Source organism: Nematolebias whitei, chromosome 14, assembly GCF_014905685.2.
Source record: "Nematolebias whitei isolate Nwh7 chromosome 14, NemWhi1, whole genome shotgun sequence".
In the NCBI taxonomy this organism is placed as follows: domain Eukaryota; kingdom Metazoa; phylum Chordata; class Actinopteri; order Cyprinodontiformes; family Rivulidae; genus Nematolebias; species Nematolebias whitei.
Genome location: NC_056511.1, coordinates 22222364 through 22235390, shown reverse-complemented (window position 1 = coordinate 22235390; position 13027 = coordinate 22222364). Strand labels below are relative to the sequence as shown.

Here is a 13027-nt window from a genome sequence, read left to right as displayed (position 1 = left end):
TTTAACAAAAAAACGAAGTCCAGATGACATGATTCAACCTTTTTTGTCTTTATGCTGTAGTTTTATTTTGACATGGAAGTGTTTTTATGAGTAAAACGTTTCTTGCACCTGTACAGAAAAACGGCCAAATCTCACATCTCATTGGTTTTTAACTGTTCTATCCAATAAAATGTCTATGTGATATGCAGAGCTATTCTTTTAGTTAAAATCTTTTTTTTAATTAAACATTTGGAAGATTTTTTTTAGTGGTTGCTCAGAATAAAACTGTTAAATAAGCATTGTTATAAAGGCCTGAAGGAAAACACTAAGCTGAAGTGACTCGCTTTTCTTTGGAATATTTGAAGCCTCGTGATCATCGAGCTTGTTGCTTGTTTTTTTCTGTTTTGTTTTGACTTTCGGCTGCTCCCTTCTTCAGGGGTCGCCACAGCAAACTAATTTGCACGATGATTTGGCAATTATTTTTACACCGAATGCCCTTCCTGACGCAACCACAGACCACCGAGCTACTACAACCCTCTGTGTGGAGCAGACAGCTGCAATCTAGTGCGCCTGCAGGAGCAGATGGTGGGGGTTAAGTGCCTTGCTCAAGGGCCCAGAGCGGGGCAAATGAGGGTGGAGACAGGTGTGGGCGTTTCACCTTTCCCACCTATATTTTGATGTCGGTATGGGGAGTTGAACCGGCGACCATCCAATCACAGGCCCACCTTCTGTAACCTCTGCACCACCACTCCCCAGCTTGTATGGACATGTTTTTGTAACGTTCTTATGTTTTTTTTATTAAAGGCACGTAACAACTTTGAAAGCACCCGTGCCGAGGTGGAGAGGCTGATGAAGAGGATTCGTTCTGCTGAAGATGACTTCAAAGCCCCCAGCTGCTTCACCATGGAGGGATATCTGTACATACAGGAGAAACGTGAGAAAAGAGAAGCTGATCACATTCAGTCAAACACAATCACACCGAGGCGTTACATATTTGTGTCACACAGGTCCGTTGGGGAGTGTGTGGACCAGGTACTACTGTACTTATGAGAAGAGTTCGAAGATGTTCACCATGAGCAACACAGAGACCAGACCCGCCAGCAGACAGGTGAGCTGATACCACCTATCAACACCTGCACACCCACAACCATTTTTGTACACCTGTCAAAAGATTATGGTATAGAAGATTTAGTAAGGTATAGTCTCTGTCAGTATGTCTGTAAACTTTCTTTTGTCACACCCATAACTTCTGATCTGCTCAAGATAAGTCATCAAAACTTCATACACATATGCACCATCACTAGATGGTGTGTCCTGCACACTTTTCATCCCCCAGCTTCAAGGTCAAGTTCAAAAGTCAAAGTTAAAAGAAGGTCTTTGCTTCATAATGTTGTATTGCTGTATACAGTAATAGTATGTTGACGCACGTATAATGTGCAGTACTTTTGTCCAAACTGCGCTGAAGTTTGTTTTAGGATTCCTGTCAGCTCAGAGGCTGACACAAACAGCATCCGCCACTACGACTAATTTAAATCTGTTCTTCACTAACAATAAAAGACACAAGTTACCTTTCTCATGCAGGCTGTTGTGAAGTTGTTACTAAATGTGTAATGTTCTGAAATGAACAGAACGGTGTGGTGAACGGCAATCCAGAGATGTTCAGGCTGCGCTCGTGTGTCCGAAGAAAAACGGAATCGATCGACAAACGGTTCTGCTTTGACATCGAGGTGGTGGAGAGGTGAGAGGGAACTCTTAGATACTTTGTGTCTGTCGTGATGACGTAGGATTATTTTTGGATCTAATAAATCAAGGTGTGGCTCCTTCTTTGAAGTCAAAGGAATCTATTTTTACTGGCAGACATGGCGTGATCACGCTGCAGGCGCTCTCGGAGGCCAACAGACGGCTGTGGATGGAGGCGATGGATGGAAAAGAACCTGTAAGGATACATTCGCCTCTGTAAAGATTAAATGAATCACAAAGGAAAAGAGAATACTCACGTTTTAATGACAGAATTAATCATCTGTTCTACTTTTCATTAGATTTACACTCTTCCTTCTCTGCTCAGTAAAAAAGAGGAGAGTAAGTATAAGTTTAAATTGTTCTGTTTTTTTAACTTGCAGTAATGGGAATGATTCTTTTGGAATTTTAGCTGTTTTTATTTATTTTACAGCATTTCTTAATGAGGCGGGCTTCAACTTTGTTAAAAAGTGTGTTGAGCTGATTGAAGCCAGAGGTATTTCTCCCACCCTGAATGTTTAAATGAGAACAAGAACTTTGATTACTATTTATTGCTTCTCATGATTATGTTTGTGTGTACACTGGCCTGCAGGCATCACCACCCTGGGGCTCTACAGGACGGGAGGAGTGAACTCTAAAGTTCAACGACTGATGACAAGTGTGTTTGGTATGTTCTCTTTCTGGCTTGGAGAGACTCATTTATTCCATTACTGTAAATAGAATGTATATTTAGAAATCCACCCCTGAATATCAGTTCTTTTTATCTCGTGTCTTCCAGCATCTGCAGCTCCCTCTGACATGCAGCTGGATGCAGAAACCTGGGACAACAAGACCATAACCAGTGGTCTGAAGGATTATTTCAGGTGATACATGCACAACAACTTTTCAACCCCTTTTTGTCCTCTGTCGCGAAACGAAGAGGGGGAACTGGAAATACGCTCGTACCTTCATCCATCCACGTTGTGACAATAATAACTTGAAAAATAAGTGAGGTACCAACTTCCATTTTGGTGTGTGGCTGCATTAGACTTAAGAAAGATTCCTGACAAAAATTGGGTTGCCACATCAAAATCCAAGATGGTCACCACCATATATATATATACAGTATTTATACTAATTACCATAATTGTTAGAGGAAACTGTGCTTTTATTTTTTTATATTGCTTGAATGTATAGTTTCCTCAAATGATTGAGGTTGCCGAAGAATAATCTATGGGGGGCAAGGCCACCATTGGCCACCCTCTGACTCCTTCATTGCACCTGGTGGTGGATAAAGTTACTCCCTCCACTCTCCAGAATCCGTCACTCTGCGCGGCGTCAGACAAGAAAAAACAAATGACCTCCCTCTGTTCTTCTCCACAGTGTAACTCCTACCCACTTGAATATCTTTAATCAAAAACATTTAGGTTTACATGCACTTGCATTCCCTGTTCAGTCCCAGTTCAGAAAACCACTCATCTGGAAAACTGCATTCACTCTTCTAATCCCTTAGAGTATAAGGGATACCGCTTGTTTAATTAAAAATGCTGAAGCATTATTATCCTGTAATCTTCATGCAGGTGTCTAGCAGAACCTCTGCTGACCTACAAGCTGCATAAAGAATTCATCAAAGCTGCAAGTAAGATCCTGCTGCCTCTTTGAACGGGCCAAGTTCACAAATAAATGACAGCAAATAAATATTATGTTTTCAAAAAGTGTATCTGTGATCAAATGAAAAACGTCATCCTCCTTCCTCTGACTTTCTTCTGTGTTTTGTTTCAGAGTACGATGACCACAGGCACAGAGTGAGAGCCATTCACGCTTTCATCTACAAACTACCAGAAAAAAACAAGACAATGCTGGACATCTTGACCAAACACCTCCTCAAGTACGTCCTGGTTTGATTCAACACAAAACATATTCATATTAGTCAAATACATTTAAACTTATGTGTGTGTGTCTGTGTGTGTGTGTAGAGTGTCCTCTCACAGCGACCAGAACCTGATGACCGTGTCCAACCTGGGAATGATCTTTGGCCCCACGTTGATGAGGTCCCAGGAGGAGACGGTGGCCGCCATGATGAACATCAAGTTTCAGAACATTGTGGTGGAGATCATCATCGAAAACCACGACAAGGTGGGTTTGCAAGCACACACACTGTCACTGTACGCAGACCCTGCTAACACACACGTGTTCTGTGTGTCTGTGTCAGATGTTCGGCTCAGCCCCAGACCTGTCAGTGCCGTTACCTCCAGCTCCGTCCACTCGGTCCACTCCTCGGAGGAGGAAAGCCATCTGTCTGTCGTCTGGGAAGAGGAGAGCTCGTCTGTATCCTCCTGCTCTCTGCCTGGCAGACAACGACAGTGAGTCGAGGCTCAATGGGATTTACTTGTCTAAATAAAGGTTGAATGAGTCTTTCTGTCCGTTTCTTACAGATTACAGCAGCAGCTAATTAGTTCACTCACTCTGCGTATTTTAAAATATTACCTTCACTGCATACCTTTTGTTCTGCAGAATTTACTACATTTCATTATGTTAGGCTTTAACTTCTTTCAGATTAGGATTTAAAATGTTTTTGTTTGGCTCACTGAGCATCGAAGCAGCAACTCTCAAAATAGTTTTTGGTTTTGGTTTTTAATTAACACAGAAAACCACACTCAGTAACAGCATACAGTAGTCCCTCGTTTATCACAGGGTTTTCTGTTCTCAGTCCACCCACGATAAGTGAAAAATGGCGAAGTAGGAATAATAGTACAAGTAGTGAGTAGTAATTTATTTTAGTATTTATATACTTATACTATACTATACTTTTATACTTAAACACTTCCCACGCTCTTGCAATATTCTAAACAATGTTTCTAAACTCTAAATGCACTAAAAGAGCACAGCATGTCATGGTCTTCACACTCTCTGCCATCGCTCTCAGCCACGCCCACTTCTCCATTGCAGAGCGGATATCATGACAGGCTGCAGACAGGCTGCAGGAGGGAGCACATGTGGGCTGCACAAAGGTGCAGCAGGTGCTAAATAATTTAAAATAAGTTATTTTAAAGAAAAAAATCCATGACGATCTTGCGGCTCATCCATCAATCAGCCAATTGTGTGTCATGTCCAATCTTAGTTTGAAAAATCGTGAAAGAGCGAGAAGTAGCGAGAGACTTCTGTACACCAAAAACTGTTTCTGATTGAAGGCATTTAGCCAAAGAGTCAAAATGATTTATCAAAAGTGCAGGTTTGAAAATAATAAACTCGGCAGAATACTCACGAGGTGATCATCTCCTCAGCTCCTCAATATCTGCTATGACCAACAGACGCCATGAAAGTCAAGTTTTCATCCTTTACGTGTTCTTGGCGTGTTGTTTGAATGTTAGAAAACTGAACTTGTGCTGGCTGCACATTTCCATGACCTGCAGCAGAACTGAAGGAACTGACTCAAACCTTAAGGGTTTCACTTTTTTTTACCAGGAACTGTACTACTAAACCTTAAACCTCAGTGGTGGGAATTTTCACAACTTTAAAAGAAACATTCTCTGGACTTGCATTTATCAGATTTTTTACTTGTAATGGAACATGTCAGTGTTGAAATGTATTTTAAACCTAAGCAGATTCTCACTGAGCTGTGGCTGTTGGGAACTAGATTTAGACAAAAATATTAGAAAATACACAAATTCTTACTGAGGATCAGACTGAAAAAAAATTACACCAATGAATTTGCATATATGTTTACAAAAAACAGCTCTAGAGCCATAGAAGTACAGAGACTAAGTTGGGACATATTTCAGGCACGTTTAAGACCCTGCAACTTTGCATAACTTTTCGTACGAGCTTCTGCAGCTCACTCAAGGAAAGTGAGAAGCCTTCCAAACGTTTCAGGAACTTTTAGAAAGGCCTTTGTCCAACAGGCAGCCCAGGGAAACAGACTTCAAGGTAAAAGAGCTCAGTTCTTGTTTTTTTCATCGTCTGTGATCGGTGAACACACATTCCAAGAAGTGAAGACAGGAAGTGTCCCCAAAGATTTTTAAGGTCACTGACAGTAAGCCTGTCGCAATAAGCAATAAATCAATTAATCAATTAATCACATGATAAATGAAAATTATCTACCTCATTTTCATTTTTTTGGCTTTATCGTTTCTTCGTGTCTCTTCCTACTGAAGACACTGGATGACAAAAGGCTCAACTCCAGTGCTCTTCACTGACCCCTCCCTTTCTATTTTCTAAATCTGTTTTAACCATCCAAAATTGTGTTTTTGGATGGTTAAAAGCAGCTAAACTGAGAAGCTAAGCTACGAAATAAGCTAACAGGCCGAACTCGGGAAAAAACCTCCGTCTTGTCGAAGCTCCAAAATTCACAGATGAAACCTGTGCCTTTGTGTAAAAAGTTTTTCTCTGCAAAAAGAAACTGAGAACTGGTTTACTGATTAAAAAAAAATATATTATTAAAAGCTTTGTGTGACAAATGCTATGCTACAGAGCTCAAACCACACCGAGTGTCTGCCATTTTGAGAACCGGGAAAAAAGGAACAAGAGACAGCCCATGCCACGTCAAGGGGCCTCCTTCCCCTTTTTCCTAAAGAGACACGCTGCTCGCTCCCTCACTATCCATCCTTCAGTTCAAACAGTCTTATACCAGTGGTCAAAAACGGTACTACACTCAAAATAAAACTAACCAACATTTCTTCTAAAATTTGACAATAATTACTATCCATCCATCCATCCATTAGCTTTACCAGCTTATTCGATTTTGGGTCACGGGGGTCGCCGGTGCCCATGTCCAGCAATCGCTGTGAGAGGGGCGGGGTACACCCTGGATGGGTCGCAAGTCCATCACAGAGCCACATAGAGACAAATAACCATTCACTCGCTCACTCACACCTAGGGACAATTTAGAGTTACCAATCAGCCTAACATGCATGTTTTTGGTCTGTGGGAGGAAACCAGAGCACTCGGAGAAAACCCACACATGCATGGAGAGAACATGCAAATTCCACCCAGAAAGGCCCCTGGACCAGGGTTTGAACCAAGGACCTGCTCACTGAGAGGCAGCAGCTCTAACAGTTGTGCCACCATGCTGCCCACAATAATTACTAATTATTGTCAAATTTCAAACAATATTATCAGTTATCAATAATTTCTGAGACAATTAATTGCCCAGCAAAATTGGTTATTGTGACAGGCCTAACTGACAGTCACTTAAGACTTTTCTGTTCCATATGTACTAATATTGTACTAGTTTTAATTTATTTAAACTGGAGTCAGTTTCAGAGAAAACACGTTTTCTGTAGTTCACTCTGTGGAAAGTGATTTTTTTTAAATTACTGTATTCGTAACATATTTTTCACAGTTAGATTGGACTTTGAAACAGAATATTTCCAGATGTTGCTGTATTTTTGCGCTCATGTCGTTATTTTGTTTGTTCATTAGTGCTTTGTGTTCGTTTCTGATCAGAGAATAAAAGACAGAAGTTCCTGAGATCATTTGTCTCAGAAACTGTGAGAGCTCCAGAACAGCTCTGCAGCCTGATCATCAACCTCACTGCTGTTTTTGTCTCGCAGTGGGTTTGTAACGTTTGACTTCCTGTCCTCCGTCAGGTGACACGTTCAGTAGCAGCTCCAGCACTCCAATGGGCAGCCAGGAGTCTTTGTCCTCGCACTCCTCTGAGAAGAACGAACTGGCTCAGACTTCTCCTCCATCTTCTCCTGCTGCCCAGCCCAGCCCACCCACCACATCCCCTCCTGCAGCATCCTCCTGCTCTCCTCCACACGACTCCTCCAATGAGAAGGATCAGAGACATCCTTCAGACAGCCCCCCCTCCCACCTCACAGCCTCTGCTTCCTGGACCTCAGCTCCCCTCTCTGAGCAGACTTCCTTAATGTCCTCCTCCACATCCTCTTTACTCTCTGCAGTGGAGAGGTCATTCAACAGGAACTCAATAGCCTCCTTGTCTTCTGTGAAAGAGTCAAGATCTCCATCCAGAGCGTCTGCGTCCACGGCCTCTATCCAGAACCTGTCAGCAGAGCGTCCCTCGTGTGTCAGAGAGGGTGGACCGCTCCAGAAAGCATCCTCAGTTTCATCTCTGAAGAGCCCTCACTCAGAGGATCAGAAAAAAACGTCCTCTGTTACCATCACAAAGAGCAGAGAGACAAACTCCACCTCTGCTCAGCAGCACAGCGCTGCCTCTTCCTCCTCCTCCTCCTCCTCTTCACTGTTTCCTGGCCAGCTCTCTGCAGCATCCTCCCTCACCTCCCTGCACATCTCTGAGGGTACAAACAACTTTTGTTTTCAGGAGAAGTCAAAGTTGAAACATCTGCCTGTTTGAAGTTAAAGTGTCTGATTCTGATGTCGTGTTTGTTTAAGATTATAAAAGCTGTCACGGATCGGTGCAAAGTCTCATGTCACTGGACCAACAGGAGGGAGCGAACTCACATAAAACACACCTGCGCTGCAGCTCCAACCTGGTCCCCAAACACCCTGCAGCCGCATCCAGCAACGGTTACTCCCGACCTGCGTCACTGTGAGTCTCACTCGTATGAAGATAAATCGGTCTCAAAAGCAGTCACACAAGCATATAACAAGATTTACGAATTACGCATTTTAACAAACACGTAAATCGTTTTTCAAATCTACACATTTAAAATCGCACAAGTAGGAAAATTCACATGCTTACAAATTGGAAAATAAACGTGCACCTGCTGTGCACAGATCAGCTGCCTGTAAATGTGACTTTTGAGGCTTTCTTAAAGTGATGCTTGAAAGTTTGTGAAGACTTTATTTTCTACATTTCTGGGTAAATTTGACCTAAAACATCATCAGATTTTCACACAAGTTCTAAAATAGATAAAGAGAACCCAGTTAAACAAATGAGACAACAATATTATACTTGGTCATTTATTTATTGAGGAAAATGATCCAATATTACATATTTGTTAGTGGTAAAAGTATGTGAACCTTTGCTTTCAGTATCTGGTGTGACCCACTGTGCAGCAATAACTGTAACTAAATGTTTCCAGTAACTGTTGATCAGTCCTGCACACACACTTGGAGGAAGTTTAGTCCATTCCTCCGTACAGAACAGCTTCAACTCTGGATGTTGGTGGTTTCCTCACATTAACTGCTGCTTCGTGTCCTTCCACAACATCTGGATTGGATTAAGATCAGGACTTTGATTGGCCATTCCAAAATATGAACTTTATTCTTCTTTAACATTCTTTGGTAGAACAACTTGTGTGTTGAGTCATTGTGTTGCTGCATGACCCACCTTCTCTTGAGGTTCAGTTCATGGACAGATGTTCTGACATTTTCATTTAGAATTCTCTGATACAATTCAGAATTCATTATTCCATCAATGATGGCAAGCTGTCCTGGTCCAGATGAAGCAACACAGGCCCAAACCATGACACCACCACCACCACCATGTTTCACAGATGGGATAAGGTTCTTCTGCAGGAATGCAGAGTTTTTCTTTCTCCAAATTTAACACTTTTCATTTAAACCAAAAAGTTCTATTTTGGTCTCATCCATCTTCAAAACATTCTTCCAACAGTCTTCTTGTCCACGTGATCTTTAGAAAACTGCAGACGAGCATCAACGTTCTTTATGGAGAGCAGTGTCTTCCTCCTTCAACCCTGCCATGCACACCATTGTTCAGAGTTCTCCTGATGGTGGACTCATGAACATCAACATCAGTCAATGTGAGAGAGATCTTCAGTTGTTAGAAGTTACTCTCTGGTCCTTTGTGACCTCACAGACTTTACACACCTTGTTCTTGGAGTGATCTTTGTTGGTCCATCACTCCTGGGGAGGGTAACAATGGTCTTGAATTTCCTCCATTTGTACACAATCAGTCTGAATGTGGATTGGTGGAGTCCAAACTCTTTACAGATGTTTTTGTAACATTTTCCAGCCTGATGAGCATCAACAGCTCTTTTTCTGAGGTCCTCAGAAATCTCTGTGTCATGATATACTTCCACAAACATGTTGTGAAGAGCAGACTGTGATAGATCCCTGTTCTTTAAATCAAACAGGGTGTCCACTCACACCTGATCATCATCCCATTGATTGAAAACACCCGACTCTAATTTCACCTTTAAATTAACTGATAATCCCAAAAGTTCACATACAAAGTACTTTTACCACTCACAAATATGTAATACTGGATCATTTTCCTCATTAAATAAATGACCAAGTATAATATTTTGTCTCATTTGTTTAACTGGGTTCTCTCTTTATCTACTTTTAGGACTTGTGTGAAAATCTGATGATGTTCTAGGTCGAATTTATGCAGAAATGTAGAAAACTATAAAAGCTTCAAAACGTTCAAGCACCACTGTATTTCCAGATCCACAAAGGTGATGCTGCGATTAAGGCTGGTGAAAAGCTGGGACATAAGATAAGATAAAGATAAGATAGAACTTTATTGATCCCGTAGGACATCTAGCTTTACCAGATTTACTGAGTTATTGGGAATATACTTATTTCTGACTTGTAGCTCATAGCCTCTATATTAAAACACGTAGACTTCCATTGACGTTACTGGATTCAAAAATGTTCATTTTGTGGACTGCATGGTTGAAATAAACAACCTAAAATGAGCAGGTTATTCTTCATGTCGAAAATTTATCAGGAAAAATATACAGTATGTATTACAAAGAAAATATATTTTCCTGGTAGTTTTATTCCACAAGAAGAATAACTTACCCATTTTTAGTTCATTTTAGCTGTAGTCCACAAAATTACACAAAAAAGTACATTTTTCCAGTAGTCTTTGCAGTTCTGTGCTTCAGTTTTATTTAAAAAAATAACAACAGAAAATCAGAACTTAGTCCTGTGATCTGATTCCAGGAACAATGTTGTTTCATTTCTGGATCTGAAGTGTTTCAGGAACTGATCCTCCCACGTACTTGCAGTAGAAACTAGAAATGTACCTTTAATGTTTCACGTGCGGTGATACTTTTTGTGGTTGTTGTTTCACAGATTATCAGTCAGACAACCGCAGCGAGAGAGTTCAGTGTTCTCCTCTGCGTTAGACATCTGCCCCTCAGGAAGGTTTGTTCTCTTTAATCCAACTTAAAGCCACAACTCGTAAAGTCAAACCCATGAAACAGATTTTTCTCTTTCTACAGAGAAGCTAAAGCTCTGTACTCGTGTGAGGCAGAACACAGCCATGAGCTGAGTTTCCCACAGGGGGCGCTGTTCAACAATGGTAAGACCTGTTGGCGGTTGTTGCTTCTAGACTTTAAGATCAGTAACAGAATAAAAAAAACTTAACATGTCTCTGTGTTTATAATATAATAATCTGTGGTGTCTAATAATAAATCCAGATTTCACCGTTAGAACGAACAGAAACAAAACTGTCTCGCTGGCGTTTCGTTTCAATCACGATGTCAAAATTACATTTGACTGATGTTAAATGAAAGATGTTGTTTTTTTGGTTTTTTTTATTACACTGAGTTTGAGTTGTTTGTGTTTCCAGTGTGTCCGTCTGTGGAACCGGGCTGGCTTCAGGCAACATATAAAGGTAAAACGGGCCTGATACCTGAAAACTACATCGTTTACGTCTGACAGACCCGATGGTACCAGCAGCACTTCACAGAACTCCAATCTTCGGGATTATTACCATAATTCTTTAACTGTGACAGTTATCATTGACTACTGAGGTGGATTAGGAATAATCTGCCTGTTGTATGAAATCTTAGAGGGAGTTATTAATCCTAAAGACGAGTGGATGTTGTTTTATTTCACGACTGATTTAGCTCCAGAGTGCTCACCGGCTCATTTTATGTTATAAAGTTTTCAAATGTAATCAGGAAACGTGTCAAAGGTACATGGAAACAGTATTTTTATTAATCTTAATAATTTATGTTTAACGTTGTAATATTCTGCCTTTAATTCATGAATGTTGACTGAACTCTTTATTTTGTGGAGCTCTTCCTGTCAGTTCTCCTACTGTCTGAAGAAAAATAAACTATGTAAAGATTCTGCTCATCTTGTTTATTCTGTCCAGACGTGTATAAAATAACTTTGTATTTATAACTGCACTTGTATCGACTGTCACAAAGCTTGGCACATTTTACTCCTTTTAAAATCTTTATTGGATTTTCAAATACAGAAAGGAATAAGAAGCATAGATTAGAATGTAAAACAGCTGGGTGAATAAAACAGTTTACACCCAAGGAGCAGGGAGGAAGGTGTCCTGCAGACATCAACCTACTAACAGGAGCTCCATCCGGTTTTCATCCTGATGTTAGTTTTCTTTCTGTCAAACTTAGACTCAACTGTTTCATTTTTACTCTTTAATGTTGATTCAAACGATCCTTCAAATATATGTGAATATAAACACTGTTGCAGCATGAAGTTTGTTAGAACAGAAAAGTAATCTAAATTAACTGAACTCGTTTGTGTGCATGAAGAAAGTCAAACAGGTGTTTTAATATTTGCTTAAAAAACAAGACTGTCAGAAGTTCAACGTACTTATTAAGGGTCAGTGTTTTAACGTGCTCTTTGTGACGGTGCTGTTTCGTCACTAACTCGGTGTCTTCACTGTACGTTCAGCAGAACGACCTTTCCCACAGAACGAGGAGCTGACAGCAGCGTCATGGAGAAGGTGAGCTGAAATCTCCCAGCCTTCCCAGCAGTCCGTCAAGCGTCTCCATGTTCTGGGATTTTTCCTCCAGCAGCTCGTATCGCAGACTAGAGATGTCCTGTTTGATCTCTTTCAACTCACCTGCTTCAAAACAGGCACAACAATCAATTATAAATAAATAAACTTAGGTAATTTTTTTATTTTTCAGAACCAAAGAGCATGGTGATAAGCTAAAGATGAAATTAGGAGGAAAAGAAAGTCCCCTCAAAAGAGGTAGAAGAGGAGAGCACAAAGTAAAATTATTATGAATGTTTCCCAGAATCCTCTGCTCTTTGTATGGAAGCACATATCTGCCATTCTACGTCCACAATAATAACTGGTGTCTGGTGTTTATGACTTGGATTGTGAACACTGCAGGAAAAAGGGACTCACGTCTGATTTTCTTTTTCACACACATGACCCACATGGGATTTTTTTTACGTCACAATTCTCAAGCGTGGTCAAGCGTGAACTCTTACAATGCACCACAGTATATGAACTTATGAACTATATGAACTTGGTGTTGTTAATATTCCATATATTAGAATTTATATCCATCCATTCTCTTCCGCTTATCAGGGGAATTCCAAGGCGTTCCCAGGCCAGCCGAGAAGTCCCTCCAGCGTGTCCTGGGTCTTCCTCTGGGTCTCCTCCCGGTGAGACGTGCCCAATTTATATATATGTATATATATATATATATATATATATATATAT

At 40.7% G+C, this 13027-nt stretch overlaps 2 protein-coding genes across 2 annotated transcripts in view; one reads left to right on the top strand and one right to left on the bottom strand.

Annotated features, from left to right (window-relative positions):
• The window catches only part of arhgap42a (Rho GTPase activating protein 42a), a 29231-nt gene extending 17971 nt beyond the window's left edge, over window positions 1-11260 (top strand). The window contains exons 8-24 of the mRNA XM_037687403.1: window positions 784-913; window positions 987-1087; window positions 1608-1717; window positions 1837-1915; window positions 2019-2058; window positions 2150-2212; window positions 2309-2383; window positions 2495-2579; window positions 3276-3334; window positions 3478-3583; window positions 3672-3831; window positions 3908-4058; window positions 7284-7955; window positions 8050-8206; window positions 10666-10737; window positions 10815-10894; window positions 11165-11260. Coding sequence (XP_037543331.1) covers window positions 784-913; window positions 987-1087; window positions 1608-1717; window positions 1837-1915; window positions 2019-2058; window positions 2150-2212; window positions 2309-2383; window positions 2495-2579; window positions 3276-3334; window positions 3478-3583; window positions 3672-3831; window positions 3908-4058; window positions 7284-7955; window positions 8050-8206; window positions 10666-10737; window positions 10815-10894; window positions 11165-11253 — 2229 coding nt within the window. The 3' untranslated portion in view covers window positions 11254-11260. The remainder of the gene's footprint in view (window positions 1-783; window positions 914-986; window positions 1088-1607; window positions 1718-1836; window positions 1916-2018; window positions 2059-2149; window positions 2213-2308; window positions 2384-2494; window positions 2580-3275; window positions 3335-3477; window positions 3584-3671; window positions 3832-3907; window positions 4059-7283; window positions 7956-8049; window positions 8207-10665; window positions 10738-10814; window positions 10895-11164) is intronic.
• A 1024-nt stretch (window positions 11261-12284) lies between these two features.
• The window catches only part of LOC119420894 (short transient receptor potential channel 6-like), a 24220-nt gene continuing 23477 nt past the window's right edge, over window positions 12285-13027 (bottom strand). The window contains exon 5 of the mRNA XM_037688314.1: window positions 12285-12415. Coding sequence (XP_037544242.1) covers window positions 12285-12415 — 131 coding nt within the window. The remainder of the gene's footprint in view (window positions 12416-13027) is intronic.